Here is a 19,510-nt window from a genome sequence, read left to right as displayed (position 1 = left end):
ATAATTATTTTAGTTTTCATATTTTATATTATGCACATCTTTAAAAATTATTCTTAGCAATTCTTTTTTGCTTTTAACAATATTTGCACTATTTAATATTAAATACATATTTTATTATTTGCTTTTCCAAAGCATATTATTTTACATTACAACTTTCCCAACCTTAAAGTATATGTTCTGATTACTCTGATTAATCATGCAGCAACTCATAGTCTTTGTTGAGGGATTTTTAAAATTATATTTAGAATGAAATAATTCCTAAGCCCTTCCAAATCTGAGAAAGTCTTTCTGTTGCTTTTGAACATAAATCACTAAGGCTTTGATACAGAATTCTTTCACCCCAATTTGTTTTTCTTAAAATTCTGTAGATATTTTGTATTGTCTCTTAAATTTTTGTATTAAAAATAAAGTTGTAGTCTAACCTGAAAGTGCTTAATTCACAGGTATTTTTAACTTCCCAGATGCTTGCAAAGGTCTTTCTTATTCTCTTGATTATGTTAATGCATAATTCAATTGTGCTATTGCATTTTTAGTTTCCTCATTGTCTTTTCTTATCTCAGGAAGCTCCACTTTAATTTTAACCTGACTCTGTTCACTTCCCTTTCATTTGAAACTATTTGAGTCCAAAAGTTTAGCTTCCTGTTGGAAATTTAGATAAAATGTTCAAAAGAGAGGAAATATATGAAGAGTACATATCAGAAAAGATTGTAACAATGGGTGTTTTCCTACTTGTATGTGGAGTCAAAATAACTGAATGTAAAGTGAATAACTTATAGCCATAAAGCAATGGAAAGAACAAAGGATTGATTCAGAACAACAAGAATAACCTTTGCAGACACAATGTTGAAGCCAGTTACAATAAAGTACATGCTTTAGCATTTCATATATAAGTTGAAACATAGTTACATCAATCTGTAATGATAAAAGTCAAAAAGTGGTTACTTTTGTGAAGCATAAAGACTGACAACATGAAGGATGTTTGTAGGTCACTGGAATCGTTCTATTTCTTAACCTTTGTAGTGGTTATACTGGCGTATTTACGATGTTAAAATAAATAAACAAATCAAGCTTCACACTTAGGATTTGTGAATTCCTCCACGTGTATGTTATATTTCAATGAGAGTGCTTACTGAAAAAAGTAAAAGACAAATTCATTTATCTAATTTTAAAATATGTGCAACCATACAACTCTTCACTGTAATTAAATACAAGCAAAATAATTAAGTCTTATCAATTGGATTGAAAATATCGGGGTGGGGGAAGATATTTCACAAGGAACATCTACATGTGTCTATATGTCTTGCCCCCAGGAATTTCTGCAGATGACTGTCTATCCCATTCATGAAGATCTCCAAGGAAAAGTATACCAAACCCTCTATCGTGAATTCATTCTCATGCACCGTGATTGGAAACTAGCTACTAAATAGTTAATTCCAAATAAAATTGTACACTCCTGCTTTTACTCAAGAAATAAAGCAACTCAGCCAAGAAGAGCTCAGTGCGTCCTATTCTTTTGCATAAGACATGCCTGTGGGGAAACTTGTCTTCAACCAGTCTGACCCCACTGAGTTTGTGTTCCGTGCGTTCACCACAGCCACTGAATTCCAGGTTCTTCTCTTCCTTCTCTTCCTCCTCCTCTACTTGATGATCCTCTGTGGCAACACAGCCATCATCTGGGTGGTGTGCACACACAGCACCCTCCGCACCCCGATGTATTTCTTCCTGTCCAACCTGTCTTTCCTGGAAATCTGCTACACCACCGTGGTAGTACCCTTGATGCTTTCCAACATTTTGGGGGCCCAGAAGCCCATTTCGTTGGCTGGATGTGGGGCCCAAATGTTCTTCTTTGTCACCCTCGGCAGCACGGACTGTTTCCTCTTGGCGATCATGGCCTATGACCGCTATGTGGCTATCTGCCACCCGCTGCACTACACCCTCATCCTGACCCGCGAGCTGTGCACGCAGATGCTGGGTGGGGCCCTGGGCCTGGCCCTCTTCCTCTCCCTGCAGCTCACAGCCTTAATCTTCACCCTGCCCTTCTGCGGCCACCACCAGGAAATCAACCACTTCCTCTGCGATGTGCCTCCCGTCCTGCGCCTGGCCTGCGCTGACATCCGCGTGCACCAGGCTGTCCTCTATGTCGTGAGCATCCTCGTGCTGACCATCCCCTTCCTGCTCATCTGCGTCTCCTACGTGTTCATCACCTGTGCCATCCTGAGCATCCGTTCTGCCGAGGGCCGCCGCCGGGCCTTCTCCACCTGCTCCTCCCACCTCACCGTGGTCCTGCTGCAGTATGGCTGCTGCAGCCTCGTGTACCTGCGTCCTCGGTCCAGCACCTCAGAGGATGAGGACCGCCAAATCGCGTTGGTCTACACCTTTGTCACTCCCTTACTCAACCCTTTGATTTACACCCTTAGGAACAAGGATGTCAAAGGTGCTCTGAGGAGTGCCATTATCCGTAAAGCAGCCTCTGACGCCACCTGAAGGCTTAGGGGCACTGGGCTGGGTGTCTGTCTGTTGCTGTGTCAAAGAACTCTAAATGACACAGAACTGTAGTACTTTCTCACACTGTGCACTTGATGTTTCTTTTTTGCCATATTTGCCCCAAGTTCACAATTCATGCTCATTTTTCTGAAGTGCTTTGACTAAGATATGAAAATTTGGACAGAACTTACAGCGTAGGAATGCTAGTTTACTTAGCTCTACTTTAAGGATTTGCAGCTCACCTATGTCAATTATCATATTAGGAACACCCCATACATACTGTGAATAAAGGCTGATAGGCATGCTGCCTCCTGGGGAGATGATGTAATTTACCCTGTGAAAGTTGCCTTAAGTAAGGAATATTCATAAAGACATATTTTGCTCAAATGAACACATTTTATTATTGTTTTGGGTATCAGTATATGACAAACAATAGCTTACTTAATGCATTAATTTCCTTTGCACCATACATCCCAACTGGTGGCTTTCATTTTCTTCATGCCAGAAAGCGGCTAGGAATTTTCTTTCATTGACTAATCACCTACTATGTACCAGCCCTGCTAGGGTATGGAGAATTACCTCTGGTCTATGCCAGCCCTGCCTGCATGAGCCCTCTGTGCTGGTGGCTCTCACACTAGTCTTTGCTGTTCCACCTTCCTCACGACCTCCTACACCTTCATGAGGGCTGCTGCTCACAGATCCACTGAGCAGGTAGCACTACTATGGCACTACTCCTACCTCAGCATAGTTTTGCAGCAGAATGGCTGTTACTTCTTCATGTACATGGGGTTGTGTTCCAACCCCAAATAAACCCTCAGGTAAAATCCACTTCCCTTTATGGTATTCACAGTGGACACCACACTGCTCAACCTTCTCATTTACACCCTGAGGAACAGCCAGGCCCAGAGGACTCCAGGGATAGTTCTTACAAGCAATTACCTCTCCCATAAGAGCTGAGGAAGGGTGCAATCTATCAGGTGAGGGTCTGGATCCAGATCATAAGCTGATTTTAATTAGCAGCGACAGGAAGAGAGTGAAGATATCTGCCAGTGGATATTAAACTGACCTAAGAAATTGTTATAACCTGGTGGGGCGCAGTGGCTCACGCCTGTAATCCCAGCACTTTGGGAGGCCAAGGCAGGCGGATCACAAGGTCAGGAGTTTGAGACCATCCTGGCCAACATAGTGAAACCCCGTCTCTACTAAAAAAACAAAAGTTATCTGGGCGTGGTGGCATGTGCCTGTAATCCCAGCTACTTGCGAGGCTGAGGCAGGAGAATCGCTTGAACCAGGGAGTCGGAAGTTGCAGTGAGCCGAGATCATGCCACAGCACTACAGCCTGGCAACAGAGCAAGACTCCGACTCAAAAAAAAAAAAAGAAAAGAAAAAGAAATTGTTATAACCTTTTTGAATCCCATGTGGTTACGTTTACCAAAACCCATGAAAAGTTTCTATTCTTTAATTTCGGAATTCTTATTCTAAAAACATAACCTCAGAAAATTAACAGGATGTCAAACAAAACAAAATATAAGTGTGTTTCTTACATTTATAACATGAAAAGTGATTAAAATCTAATTTCCAACAATATTGGATACAGAAACACAGCATACTAAAATCACTAATATTTAGTAATAAAGGGCAGTGTTTATCATTATACCTGTAAGTAATAAAATCAAGATTCAAGCCTGTATTTACCATAAAAGCCCAATTTTATAAAAATACGTACATGCATAATGAGGAATAGAAATACAACAAAAAGTTAACAGTTGTTATCTGTGACGTAGAATTATGAATTTTCTAGTTTTCCTCTTTATTAATTTTCCCTGATTTCCAAAATAAGATTGTGTTCCTCTTATAATCAGAAATATAATTTCTAGAAGGAATCTGAGGTTCATGTAGATTTATTTGGCATATAAACCTCCCATCATCATAGTTCAGATCCACTTTTTATATTTTTTCTAGATTAGGACTATTTCAGTGGGGGGGTACTTCTTTTTCCCTTTGAAATTGCTTTTGGAACTCCTAATTTTTAACCTGATTTCACACAATGATAAGGAGAAGAACTATAAAGTGTTACATATTCTGGGGACAGTCATTGGACTTAACAATACATTAGAAATGCCTTGCTTTTGATATGGTTTGGCTCTGTGTCCCCACCCAAATCTCATCTCAAATTGTAATCCCTATGTGTAGGGGACAGGGAACTGGTGGGAGGTGATTGGATCATGGAGGCGGTTTCCCCCATGCTGTTCTCATGATAGTGAGGGAGTTCTCACCAGATCTGATGACTTTAAAAGTGGCAGTTTCCCCGTGCACACTCTCTTGCCTGCAGCAATGTAACATGTGCTTTGCTTTCCCTTCACCTTCCACCATGATTGTAAGTTTCCTGGGGTCGCCTCGGCAGTGTGGAACTGTGATTCAATTAAACCTCTTTTGTTTATAAATTACCCAGTCTCAGGTAGTGTATTTATGGCTGCATAAGAATGGACTAATACAGCTTGTAAGTACAGTAGTCCTCTCTTATCCAAAGGGAGTACTTCCAAGACCCCCGGAGAACATCTGAAACCATAGATAGTATCAAATCCTATACCTACTATGTTTTTTACCTACACATACATACTTACAATAAAATTTAGCTTATAAATTAGCTGCAGTAAGAGATTAACAACAGCAACAATAAAATAGAACAATTATAACAATATACTATAATAAAAGTTATGTGAACGTGGTTTCTCTCTCTCTCTCTCAAAATATCTTAATGTACAGTGCTCCTCACTCTTCTTTTCATAATGATGTGAGGTGATATAATGCCTACGTGATTAGATGAAATGAGGTAAATAACACAGGCATTATAACACAACATCTGGCTACTATTGACTTTCTGATGGCCAGAAAAAGGATCATCTGCTTGGGGTGATCTTGGATCATCAAGCTATGACGATGTCCATGGTTGGATTTCAGAAGCATAAAATGTTATACAGTGTGGATACACTGGACAGAGAGATAATTCACATCCCAGACAGGACAGAATAAGATGACAAGAGATTTTGTCACACTACTCAGAAAGTCAGACAATTTTAAACTTATAAATTGATTATTTCTGAAATTTTCTATTTAATATTTTCAGACTGCAGCTGAAACTGGAAAGCAAAACTGCAGATGGAGGGAAGTAGTGAAGACCACTGTAAATGCTGGAGAAGAAAATAAACTCTCTAGTTAGCAGATTGCATGTCAACCTATCCAGGCCAAGTCACATCAGAACATAATGAATCAATTATTTGTACACATTGTGCTAGGCACTGTCTGGAATGCCAACAAAAGGGAAGTTTGAAACTGAATTTTCATACCTTCTTTCATTCTTTATTTAATGTCATAAGTCATTCATAAAATTAACCTGGAACTCAAAAAGAAGAGGGTAAAATGTTACACTTGAAAAGAGGGTTGATTCAACCTTTCAAATTGAATTATTGGGTTCTCCCAGTTACCTTCCTATACATATTCTAGATGAATAGAGTGAGTTCCCCTTTCTTATTTTTTCTTTTTTTATTTTTTAGTTGACAAGTAAAAATTGTATATATTTATGGCATACAGCATAATGTTTTAATATATGTAGGCATTGTCAAATGACTAAATAAAGCTATTTAACATATGAATTATTCCAGACACATTATTTTTGAGGTGAGAATACTTAAAATCTATTCTCAGCCATTTTCAAATACACAATAAGGTATAATTAACTGTAGACACCATGATATACAATAGATCTCTTGAACTTATTTCTCTTGTCTAATTACAATTTTATGTCATTTGACAAACATCTCCCCAATCCTGTCACCCCAAGCCTCTGGTAACCATCTTTTTACTCTGTTTCTGTTAGTTCAACCTTTTTACATTACATATATGAGATCCTGCAGTATTTGTCTTTCTGTGACTGTCTTATTTCAGTTAATGTGATATCCTCTAGATTTATCCATGTTGTCACAAATGACAAGATTTAATTTTCCTCATCCATTTTTCTACTGGTGAACACTTAGGTTAATCTTATGTTATAGCTATTGTGAAGAAATGCTTCAATGTACACGGAAGAGCTCCTTTTCCTTACTGAAAAATTATTCCTTTATATGAGTCTTTCATTGAAATTGTTACATTCTAGAATGAGAATATTGAATGAAATAACAGTACACCACGAGCCAGATGATGGGACAGAAATGTTAATCAGTGATGTTTCTTTTGGGAAATGATGATCCCCTCATATCAAGGTAGCCTGTAGGTAGCATAAGTAGAAGACAGAACTCGCAAGAGTAGCTTAGCTTTCCTCCCCTGCAGGTTCACCACTTCTTTAAAAGTTCTGCTCCCTTCAAAACCCTGCTCATTCCCTTCATCCAGCCATTTGGGTATGTGAATGTGTCATTAGTGTAAATTGTCATACAGAGAAGTATTTGCCAAGAAAGTAACCTCTCCCTCTACTGACATTCTCTTTCTATGTCTCTCTCATTGGAATTTTATTAAAATACATTTTATCAGGCAGTATAATTATTTGAAAATATGTCCCCCACTACTAAACAATAAGCACCTTGAAGCCAGAATACACTACAAAAGCATCACAGGTATGTTGTGACACTGGATTTCTTCATCTCTCTTCTGATTGTTTAATAGGTGAATGAAGGGTCAGACACAGTGGTGGAAGTAAAATGCTGACGTGAGATTCCTTCTCAGCATTTCTCAAGAAAAATATATATTTTTAAAATCCAAACTCTGAGAAAAAGTAGTTGAGAAATCAAGAAAAATCAGAAAAAAATTAAAATTCTCCTGCAAGAACTAAATCATAACAGTTAACATAGAGACGTTACTGATTCGGAGGAATCCACTCATGCCAAAGGTAAAGCAAGAGCAGAAAGTGATGACACATGCAGAGTCAAAGGCTAAGTCTTCGTTTCCAAAATCAGTACAAGAGCATTAGCGGAGAAGCAGTTACTGCCTAATCAGTCAGTCTTGCTTGTGGCTATTTTCATGTGTGTGTTCATGGCTCTGTCTGCTGTTAATAGTGAGTCATTCTTACAAGTAAAATGATTATTATTACTAAGCTTATACGCCTAGGATATTTTATGCAAATATGAGTGGTGTTGCAAGAAATAATACGTTTTGGAAGCAAATAAATATTCAAATTGCATCTGGAAGTGTGAATCTACGTAGTGCAGTTTACCTACCTGGGAGATATGAATGTTTGGTTATTTAAATACCACCTAATAATGTTCACAGTGAGTTTCCCAGGGCTTGGTTATTTGCTATCACCTACTATATGCTGTATATAATATAACCCTGATATTTAATTATTAAATAAATTCTAGATATCTATAATAATGAGTAAAGAGTATAAATAATATTGAAAATATTTTAAGAATAATTTATAGTTTTGAAATTTCCCAAGAATTCTGATTTCTCATACCCACATTTTGACGATCTAGGAAACCATAGCATGAATGTATGTTTCTGCATATCTGTGTTGTCTAATTAGATCTAATGAGTGTAGATGGAGAGGTGACTAAATAAGGAAATGGTTGATTGAGAAAAGTTATTATACAACAGCACATTCTGGGCATTTTGATTTGTGACTATTGGATGAGTCAAAAATAACCTGTACCATCAAGAATCTCAACAGATAATTTTATAGTGATGTCCTCCAACTTCCATCCTCTTCTGTCTCTGTCTCTTTCTCTTTCTCTCTCTCTCTCTCTGTCTTTCTCGTTCTCATTCAGCAATGACTTTGAAAAACCACATTGTAAAATTAGAGGATCTGATGAAAATCACTAGAAGTTTGAAATGTGATGGTGATTATGGCTTGGGCCTATCTCTGCCCACTAGTTCCAACTTGAGAACTGTCCTAATTGCCTCTTTTTGGTTTCAATTTAGCTTTCATTAGAAGGGAAAAGTATGACACTCATAGTATTGGGGAAAATAAGTTATTCAAAAGAGACGGGGCACAATTGGGATAGGGGATAACCATCCCCAGAGACCACAGAACACACATTTGATGATCTGTAAGAAACTATTTTATGAAGACCCATTTATGCCATAATACAACAATTCTTTCAATAAATACTTCTTTTGTACATTCACTTACTAATTTTGTTGTTGTTGTTTGTTTGTTTGTTTGTTGTTTATTTTTGAGATGGAGTCTCGCTCTGTCACCCAGACTGGAGTGCAGTGGCGCGATCTCGCCTCACTAAAAGCTCTGCCTCCCAGGTTCACGCCATTCTCCTGCCTCAGCCTCCCAAGTAGCTGGGACTACAGGCGCCTGCCACCACGCCCAGCTAATTTTTTGTATTTTTAGTAGAGACGGGGTTTCACCGTGTTAGCCAGGATGTTCTCGCTCTCCTGCCCTCACGATTCGCCCACCTCGGCCTCCCAAAGTGCTGGGATTACAGGCGTGAGCCACCGTGCCCGGCCTCACTTACTAATTTTTAAACAAATACTTCAACAGAATATACTATTTACCAAAGTCTCTGATTCCATGGATCTAATGTTCATGAGAGGAAAAAAGATAACAAATAAATAAATAAATAAATAAATACACAAGGGCTATAAAAACAAGCAGGAAATTGGGGCAAGTGTTTAGGACAAGGTAGAGAATGCTGAGGGATAGTAAATTTGAATGGAGAAGAGGCCATGTCGTATTTCAGAAACTGGATTATATGTTTGGTGTTCATTGACAAAAGCATGAGATATCTGCTTTCAAAAATTTACAGACAATTGGGAAAATGGACATAGCTATAAGTCAATCTTATTTTTCTCTAAAGAAGAATAATATATGCAAGAAGACCGTGATGTAAGAAATGCCAAATGCCTGACTTGAGATACATTTTGATAAGTCCTTCTGTGCATTCTACAAGAGAGATTTATATTTCTTTCTATGACTGATGAGGTCCTCTTAGTAATCTTGGCTCCAAAATATCTAAATTGCCAACTACCTTCCACACTCACATACCAGGCCCCACGCCTCCAGCAGATAGTCCTTATGGTTATAATACATAAGTGCCTCCAACTGGCGTGTTCTTTCCTGGGTCCTCTTACTCCTGAGAAACTGCCACATGTCTGGATGTTCCTGTCCTGTCCAATGTCTGTGCATTCACTTCCTGTTAGACTGTCTGTCTGCGAGAATGACACCTTCACTGCGGACATTATCATGGGTAAGAGCATCCTTGGCTCCACTCTGCCTCCCTAATTCTCCCTGGAGAATCCCAAGAAAGACAACATCCCAACCTCCACTTATCTGAAAAAAATATGTAAGGCAGAAAACGATTTTACGCTGACTCTGATGTTATAGTAGAGTCAAACTCTACCTGAAACAAAATGAAGAAAATGGTAGGCTTCTTTTGTTCTTATTAGTATTTTAATTGAAGTGTAAATAACATACACTAAAATGCACAGATCTTCATTGGTTCTGTTTGATGTATTCAATAATGAAACATTTTCATCATTCTGGAAAATTCCCATTTCCCTTTCCAATCAATTCTCCTTCCTGCCTTGATCAACCACTATTCTAACTTCCATCACAAAGATGAGATTTGTCTATTTAAGAATTTCTAGAAATGAAGTAATACAGTATGCATTCTTCTGAGTTTGCCTTCTTTCACTTAACATAACGTTTCTGAGATTTATACAGGTTGCTTTGTGTTGCTGCAGTTCATTCTTTTGTATTCCTAAGTAATAGTCCATTATATGAATCCAGAAAATTTGTTAACCAAATTTCTTTATCCATTGTGAGCTTGGTTTTAATATCTATTTGTTAACCAAATTTCTTTATCCATCGTAAGCTTGGTTTTAATATCTCCTTCTCTCCCTCTCTCTCGTTCTCTCTCTCTCTCTTTTGAGCTTAACACCTAAAATGGGCACTTATCATTAGATGATTTTCTGACTGACCCTCATATTTCAGTTCCTCCCCACCCCCATCCCTCACTGTCTCAGAGCCTAACACACCTTTGTCTTAACCAGGCCTTTCTGGAGATATTTTGTTGTCAGTGTTTATCTCAAATCAGCTAAGAGAGGAGGCTAGGATTGTCAAGCTCTTAAATTATCCTCCCTAGTATGCTGACCTCTCTGGAGTAAAGAAAAGTTAATATTTAATGAGCTACTGACTATGTGCCAGTGATGCAGGACAGGCCTAGCCTGGGAGGGTCCTTGGCTTTGCCAAGGAAAGGATTCAAGGGCAAGCTGATGGGTTAGACAGCAATCTTTATTGAATGGCACTGCTCCTTGCTGAGCAGGGATAACTCATAGGTAATGCACGCAGATCAACATAGTATGAGTTGTTGGTAACTGTATTTATAGTCACTTATACCCACTTTCAATTTAATGCTAATTAAGGGGCTGGTTAATACAAATTGAGAGGCAGGTTATTTTGAACTTTCTAGGAAAGAGACGGCTCATTGCGTCTGGCTCATTGCTATGGAAATGGGTGTTAACTTCCAAGGTTGTTGCCATGACATTTGTAACTAGTCATGGCACTGTAAAAGTGTCTTACGCTAATGAGCAATGAAGACAGCTAGGGATTGCTGTAGCCACCATTTGCTGGGTTCAGCCAGTTTCTTCACTTTTATCCTGTCTGGACCAGATCCTGTTTTGATCAGCAAGGATGTGACCAGAAAAGATGTCCTGCTGGTCTCCTACCTCATCAGAGACCAAGTTAGGTGTTGTGCAAACATCATCTCCAGTTTACTGATATGGTAAAGGGGGCTATGAGGAGTTAAGCCACATGACCAAGGTCACATACTCAGAACATAGCAAAGCTGGAATTCAAACCCAGTTCTGTCTCACGTCAAAGTCTCTGCTCTTTCTGCTACATCTACCTGCCTCCAGGGAACACTGCACTAGGAAATCTTCCAGTGAGTTTTCATTTTGGTTCTGCCAAAGCTCATCACCTGGTATTAACAAGTCACCCATTACTCTGGGGATCAATTTACTCATTTTTACCATAAGTAGTACTCTAGTTGAACTTTGTGGTGCCCTCCAGCTCTAGATTCTATGACTCTGTTCATGGAATCACTCTACATTGTGTACTTTGTGAGTAACTAGAAAGCATCTGGTTAGGAATTGGCAAATGAAAATTCAAACACCTTATCCTGATATTAAAAACTTGCCATGATCATGCCCCAAGTTACCTTAAAACTTTGTTTCTTACTCATTTATATAAACTTCAGCCTCAGCAATGTTAGACTCTTTACTGAACCCAGAACACATCATACATGGTCCCGCCACCCATAACATCCATCCACTCCAAAATCCCTCTCTGTGTCTCCCCATCTGTATAAACCCTGCCCATTTCAAATGCATAGCTCTAGTTCACTTTCTCAATGAAATATTTACTATTACTCAAGTCCACAGATATCTCTCTTCTCTGAATTTCTGTAGCACTTTTCCTACCATGCTTGATATCTGATGGCACCCATTATACTGGTCTCCACCTGATATCGGTACCTACAAGCTCTTGCTTTCTGTTCACATATTATATCTGCACATCAACTGTGAACTTCTAAAGGATAGATCCAGGATGTTAGTCATCATGACTCCCTATAATATGTAGGCCAGAACAGGGTACAGAGTGAACCCTAAGAAATGTTCCATTAATAAACACTGAAGAGATCAAATGCAGTCCGAGGCTCAGGAGATTTTTCAAAGTCTTTCTCTTTTGTCTGGTCAGAGTAGATGTAAAACATAAGAAAGGATAGTAAACAAAAAAAACCTTGAATTTCTTCTGAATAAATACTACAATGTGTTTGTGTAGCTTAATAAAATTGATAAGGTAATATTTCTAAAATGCAAACCATAACATTCAAAAATATTATAATTTGGAACTAAAATTCCAGATGATTTGAATCATACATAGAAGAGAGAGAATAAGAGAAGAAAGATGGTATTCTGAAATTTCATTCTGTTTGAAACAATGAAATATAATTCATGAATTTAATTGTTATTGGTTTATGTATGGTTCTTTAAAATATGTTTCTTTAACACTAATAGAATATGTATCACATCAATATATTTCAAGCTGATAGAAGAGGTAAAAGAAAATTAAACTACATCAATCTAATGATAGCCAAGAGAAGAAATATAAAATAGTTTTTAAAATGTAGTAAATGGGCTGAGCACGGTGGCTCACGACTGTAATCCCAGCATTTTGGGAGGCTGAAACGAACGGATTGGCTGAGGTCAGGAGTTCAAGACCAGTCTGGCCAACATGGTGAAACCCCGTTTCTACTAAAAATACAAAAAAATTTAGCAGGGCATGGTGGCATGAGCCTATAATCCCAGCTACTCAGGATGCTGAGGCAGGGGAATTGCTTGAACCAGGGAAGTGGACGTTGCAGTTAGCCAAGATCACGCCACTCTGCTCCAGCCTGGGCCACAGAGCAAGACTTTGTCTCAAAAAATAAATTAATTAATTAATAATAATAATAAATAAAATGTAGTAAATGGAAAACATAAATCCAATGGATCAGTAACCCTATATATGTGAATTGCTTAGATTTATTTGTTAAAAGACTGAAATGCTCAGATTATGTGTTAAAATCCAGATAGATGTTCATAACATGAGACACACTTAAGGTACTTAAAGTAAATGGATCGACAGAGATAGAGCCAAGCAAGTACTAACTTTTTCAAAAAAGTAAATCTGACAATACTAGTATCAGACATAGTGGAATTCATAATAGCAATATTAAATAGGATCAAAAAGACTATTTCATGTTTATAAAAGTTTCAGTAAACCAACAAGTTCATTATGATTAATTATATCATATCCATAGTAACAACTTAGCAAGAATATTATTACCAAAAGGACAACTATTAGCCAATCTGACTCACCATAGATGTAAAAATATTACATAAATATTACCTAGCTAAATTTGACAGTGCAGCAAATGAATAATACATTATAGCCAAATTAGATGTTAAAAGCATAGGCTGCTGTAATATTAGAAAGTCAATTAATGTGAGTAACTACATATTAATCACTTTTTTAAAAATCTAATAATCTCAATAGATATTATAAAGGCATTTAGTGAAATTCAATATATACTTTAAATAACATTAAATATTTTTTAAAAATAAAGCTTAAAGTCTGACTGGTATGCTTATTAGCCCTCATTAAAACAGAATTTTGCTAGAGATACTAGTCAATGAAATAAAACCAGAAAAAACAAACAAGGAATCAAAACATTAAAAAATGAAGGTTGAAATTATCATTTTGCTGATGTTACTATTTTTCTCCTGGCAAAAGAAAATCAAGTTTGAACTATTATACTAACAAAAGAGTTTAGTAGAGAAATATGATAATAACAAATAAATTCTACCCTTTTTCCTACATATCTGTAAACAAATTTACTTTAGCAAAAAACATCATGAGACACTCAAGAACAACTTAATAATCTATATGTTTAAAATACAAAGAAAACTATAAAATGTCGTTAAAAACATATAAGAAGACTTGAACAAATAAATGAAGAGACATTACAATTATAAACATTACAACTTGAAAAATAATTCATACCAAAGTCTATAGTAATATAGATTGTAATTAAGATGTGAGATGTGGGTTTTTTAAAGTAATTTTTATTTTTTATGCATAAATTTTTTATTTATTGATACATGTATTTTTATTGACACATTGTCCCCCATATTTTTGGGTAATGTGATATTTTGATAAACTCATATAATGTATAATAAGCAAATTAGGGCATAGGGATATCCATCACCTCAAACATTTATCTTTTCTTTATGCTGGGAACAGTAGAATTATTCTCCTTTAGCTATTTTGAAATATACAATAGATTATGGTTTACTATAGTCCCCCTAATGATTTATCAAACAATAGGTCTTATTTCTTCTATCTAACTGTATTTTTGTACCCATTAATCAACAACTCATCACCTCCATTCCGTCTTCCCACCCCTGGGCCCTGGTAACCACCAATCTACTCTCTAAGGATGCGTGTTATTCTTGTGACTTACCATGGCAGTTACAGGTTTTGTTTCCAAGACAAGAGCTAAGTGGAAAAGCTCCAACCCCTTCAGAGGTTGGAATAGGAGACAGATACCCGCAAGTTCATCAAAAGTTGAACCGTCACAACTGTGCCATACGCTCTGGGCTGAATCATTTATCTGATTATGTGGACTAAAAGAATGTAGAGGTCCAGAGCATCAAAGGGAAGAAATTTTTCTATTGATGAGCTTTCTCAGGGCACCTTTCATATCCTTATTCCTCAAGCTGTAGATGAAGGGGTTCATCATGGGTGTCACCACAGTGAATAGGACAGCACCAATCTTATCAGTGTCCTCAGGGTGAGTGGAGGAGGGGAAAAAGTACACGCCTACAATGGTTCCGTAGAACAGTAATGCAATTGTCAGGTGAGAGCCACAAGTGGAGAAGGCTTTCCACTTTCCCTGTGTGGAAGATACTCTCAGGACAGCTCTGATGATGCAGACATAGGAAAAGAAGATGAATGTAAAGGGGAAGATGATAACTGATAAACCCACAATAAACAACACAAGCTCATTGATCAATGTATCTGAACAGGACAGTTTGAGCAGAGGGGCCAAGTCACAGAAGAAGTGTGGGAGAGTGTTGTGGTTACAGAAGAGCAATTGAATGAGCAGAAGGGTGTGTGTCAGAGCAATAATATTACTGAGGAACCATGAGATGACTGTGAGCAAAATGCCGAACCTGGGCCGCATGAGAGTTGTATAGTTCAGAGGGTGGCAGATCGCCACAAAGCGGTCATAGGCCATGGTCCCCAAAAGCAAATTGTCAATGACGACAAACACAATAGAAAAGTACATCTGTGTGATGCAGCTCTCATAAGAGATGGATTGACTCTTGGTTTGAATATTCACCAGCATTTTGGGGACTGAGTTGGAAATGGAGGAAATATCAGCAAAGGATAGATTGGCAAGGAAGAGATACATGGGGGTATGAAGGTACGTATCCAAGCTGATAGCCAGAATGATGAGCCCATTCCCAATCACAGTGACCAGGTACATACCCAAGAAAAGCACAAAGAGGAGGTTTTGATGCTCATCCTGCTTGAAAAATCCCAGGAGAATGAATTCAGTGATGGTGGTTTGGTTTCCTTGATGCATATTTCTGCCGATCTGAAGAAAGGAACCAAAAGTCTTCATATTCCTACAAGAAAACCTAACATGGTATCATTTGGCTGCAGCCATTGCAGTAAGTCACTTGAATAAAGTTTCTTCTGCTTATTAAGTGGAACTGCTACTTAATAAGGAAGTATTTCAGCAGTGCAGAGATTTGGAAAATGCCTTAGAAAAAGACAGGACATGGCCAAAACTTCTCAAAAAAAGTGTTTTAAACTCTAACAGGATTCTGAATGTGATTTTTCCAGTTGGTTCTAAATGTAGTTTAAATCCCGGAAACTGAGGGTCATAGATGAGGCATACCCTATATTCTAAACATGTTATATACACCTGCAGAATTAACTTAAAAATGACCAAACTGGTTGCCAAACCACCTTTATCCTTTAAATCTAAGAAAACAGAAATTTCAAGTCTCGTGAAAGTGAAGAGTTTGGGGAAGTAAACACAACTGAGGGTTAGGAATCACTATGGCAGTGTACACCATTGTGTTGGTGCTTCATCCCACTAACGCCGGGGGAGAACTCCAAAACAAGTGCTTTTGGAGAATGAGTACAAGAAGGAGCAACCAGGGTTTTACTTCATCTGTGGCTACATATTAGCCTCAAGAAAATTTAGGGGGCACACATACACTTAAAGACTTCTGTTTGCCTCTTGCTTTTAAAGGGGCTCACTGGATCAGGCTACGATGGCAGGGGTAGAGAGAAAAGATGGTGGGGATAGAGGGAAAAGATGGTGGTTAGTATGGCAATCTGCATTTTCACCCATGACATGGCATAAATATGTGAATTTCCCATAGGACACGTGATGCTATAGGAGGTCATTGGAGTCAAGTCACCTTGTTGAGATTCCAATCCAGAAACAGCCTATCAGGGCAGAGGAGGCTGTAGCAATAAGAAACCATGAGGTGGGTCTCTTATGAAAGAGAGATCTTAAAGAGATCAGGGACATAATTCATTGCCCTTGTCAGGGAACCGCATAATGAGGCAGTCCCAAACGGGAGCCCCTGACGAACCCCAAAATGATCTCAAGAGACACCATGCCTGCCACATATAAGGCACAAGCTGCTAGTATCTATGGCAACAGATATGAACACTTTTGCCTTTTTTCCCACTCCTGTTCTTCCTCCTTGACCTGATAAAACTGAAAAAGAAGGAAAGATGAAAATGACTAAAACAACAACAATAGTAACAACAACGGGTTTGAGGGAAGAGAGGCCAAAGAGCAAGGGAAGAACATATGCTCCCACCTTTCCACTGTATGACCCGAGCTACACATCAGATCTGAGCTCACAAGGGAGGACCCATGCTTTGAATTGATAGTGAAGCTGAAGTTTAAAATTGGGCTGGACTTGGTTTTTTAATACCTGGAAATGGGTCTTCAGTATCAGTTAAACATTTTTAAAACCTTAAGTGGCCAGAAAGGTAAACGGCTCTCACAAGGTGTCATCCAGGAGAAGGGAAGAGAGACTGGACCTAGTATGATTTTCCTTGTGATTTATTGGAAATAATATCAGCTTGGGAACAAAGAGACATTTGTTTCCCTCTCACTTTATCCCTCTCTTCTACCTATCTCCAACATCACTTATCTCTCAAAGATTTTCTTTCCATTCAGAGGCCAGAAAAGAGACAATCTTCGTCTCTGAAATTCCTGAAAACTGAAAGGTATTAGAGATTGAAGCAGAGATCTGAAGTCTCTTTCCTCCTGAAATGCTTGGCTTACAAATCAGAGACAAGAGAAAACACATGCAGAAGGGAGAATCCACAACAAAACTGAAATGAGCTAAATAACTGGCAGGCATCTATATTGAAGATACAGACCGGCCTGTGGTTACCAAGGCCTGGGCTGGTTTGGGCTTGACTAGAGAGGGAACTGTATGTTTCTGAGTGACAATCTCTGATCTCTGCTTTCCGTTCTACCTTTCCACTTACCAGTAGTCCTGCACAAATTGTTCTGAATTATTAAGGTGACTGTCTAGCTGGTCAAGACCAATGCTGGATTCTGAAGAGATTCACCTCTGAATGATGGTAAAAATCTCAGAAAGTTACTGGTTTCTAGACCCAGTGGCTTTCCTTATCCTTAGCAGAGTTGCAGGTGGAGACTCAGCAGCTCTTAGGTATTTTTCAGATTAAACTCTTCCTCCAAGCTTCCTTCCAAGATCTTAATAGAATCACGGTGCTGGGCTCACCTGGGACATTCAGGTCCTTCCCATCCCTTTGGGATAATATCCCTCAAGTGTTTTCCTCAAGACACAGTAATTTTTACATCCCAGTCTTGATGAGGTAAATGGGGAATAGACAGACAGCTCTGCTTTTTTTCCCTTGTTTTGTCTTCACATGCTCTTCCTGCTTGTGATTTCCTATCTGTAACTTAGTTGATTATTGCTCTTCACAGGGAGGGAGTTGTTTGCGCTGTCTTCTTCTCCCAGCGAAATGGTCAAGCATTTTCAGAGTTCTTTTCTGTGTCTTCTCTAATGCTTAATGGTGGGAAACACTTAGGAAATACCTAGAGAATGGAGTTGAATTTTTTGACTAGAGATTATGAATCCAAAGGGATGTCATATCTAGTGGAAGGAGACAGGGTATGGCCTTGGCATCGGTTAAATGAATGTTAGTGTTGGAAAAAAAGTTGGAGGCCCAATGACTCAGCATTCAGAGCTCTTAATTGCAAACTAAAGACAAATGCTGGGTTTCTAATTTTGCAAATAAACATATTGAAATGATATTGAGTGCTTCACAATACAATGGGAAGGATGGAAAAAGACATCCAGAAATGGACAGAAGCAAGACAGACTGCCCTGTCAGGGACTCAGGCAAAATTAATATATCCCTTCTTCCAATGCTTAGAGGTGCCTCACAATATAGTACACTGATTTCTCACTCAAGCTAACAATGTTGATTCCCTCTTCAATAGGAAAAAACTCAACCTACGGATTAAGTGTATCAATGAATAATATTTAAAATAATGGGGTAATAGAGAAGGAAGAAGGCAAGTTATTCTATTTATTTATGCACTAACATACAAAAATCAGTAACATTTATATATGCTAGTAGTGAATTATCTGTAAAAGAAATAAGGCAAACAATTACATTCACAATAGCTACAAATAAAAAGTAACTAGGAATAAACTTAACGAAGGAAGGGAAAGATTTCTCCTCCAAAAGACTGTACAACTTTGATGAAATAAACTGAAGAAGACACAAATATATGGAATGATATCTTGTGTTCAAGGATTAGAAGAATTGATGTTAAAATAACAATACTACCCAAAGAGATCTACAGATTTTTATTACAATCCTTATAAAAATTCCAATGACATTCTTCACAGAAATAGAAAAAAATCCTAAAATTCATACGGAACCCTAAAAGACCCCAAATTGAGAAAGCAGTCCTGAACAAAAAGAAAAAAAGCTGAAGGCATCACACTACCTGACGTCAAAATATACTATAAAGCTATAGTAACCAAAACAGCATGGGGCTGGCATAAAAACAGACACATAGAGCAGTGAAACAAAATAGAAAGCATAGAAATAAATTCAACCACCTAAAGCCAATGGATTTTCAATAAAGACACCAAGAACAACACACTGGGTGAAGACAATAACTGGTGTTGGTAAAACAAGATATTCACATGCAGAAAAATGACACTAGACTCCTATCTCTCACCATACACAAACATAAACCTAAAATAGATGGAAGACATAAATGTAAAACCATAATCTATGAAACTAACAGAAGAAAGAGAAACACTTCATAACATTAGGCTGGGCAAAAATTTTTAAAATTAGACCTCAAAAGCTCAGGCATTACAAGCAGAAATAGACAAATGAGGTTAAATCAAAGTAAAAAGATTTTGCACAGCAAGGAAAACTATTAACAGA

The 19,510-nt window shown here is 38.0% G+C and overlaps 2 protein-coding genes across 2 annotated transcripts; one reads left to right on the top strand and one right to left on the bottom strand.

Moving 5' to 3' along the window:
- The first annotated feature begins 1,481 nt into the window (after positions 1-1,481).
- On the top strand, positions 1,482-2,518 carry LOC100983833 (olfactory receptor 10Q1). Its single transcript, XM_003826384.5, has one exon. It carries the CDS (start codon positions 1,525-1,527, stop codon positions 2,482-2,484), a length of 960 nt encoding a protein of 319 aa, XP_003826432.3. The 5' UTR covers positions 1,482-1,524; the 3' UTR covers positions 2,485-2,518.
- An 11,798-nt stretch (positions 2,519-14,316) lies between these two features.
- On the bottom strand, positions 14,317-17,678 carry LOC100984164 (olfactory receptor 1S1). The gene is made up of 2 exons (XM_003826385.2): positions 17,561-17,678; positions 14,317-15,672 (listed from the first exon to the last, which is right to left on the bottom strand). Exon 2 carries the CDS (start codon positions 15,654-15,656, stop codon positions 14,679-14,681), a length of 978 nt encoding a protein of 325 aa, XP_003826433.1. The 5' UTR covers positions 15,657-15,672; positions 17,561-17,678; the 3' UTR covers positions 14,317-14,678.
- Positions 17,679-19,510: the final 1,832 nt, after the last annotated feature.

This window comes from Pan paniscus, chromosome 9 (assembly GCF_029289425.2).
Source record: "Pan paniscus chromosome 9, NHGRI_mPanPan1-v2.0_pri, whole genome shotgun sequence".
NCBI classification, from domain to species: Eukaryota; Metazoa; Chordata; class Mammalia; order Primates; family Hominidae; genus Pan; species Pan paniscus.
The sequence above is the reverse complement of the archived record's forward strand: the minus strand, read 5'-3'. Positions and strand labels throughout refer to the sequence as shown.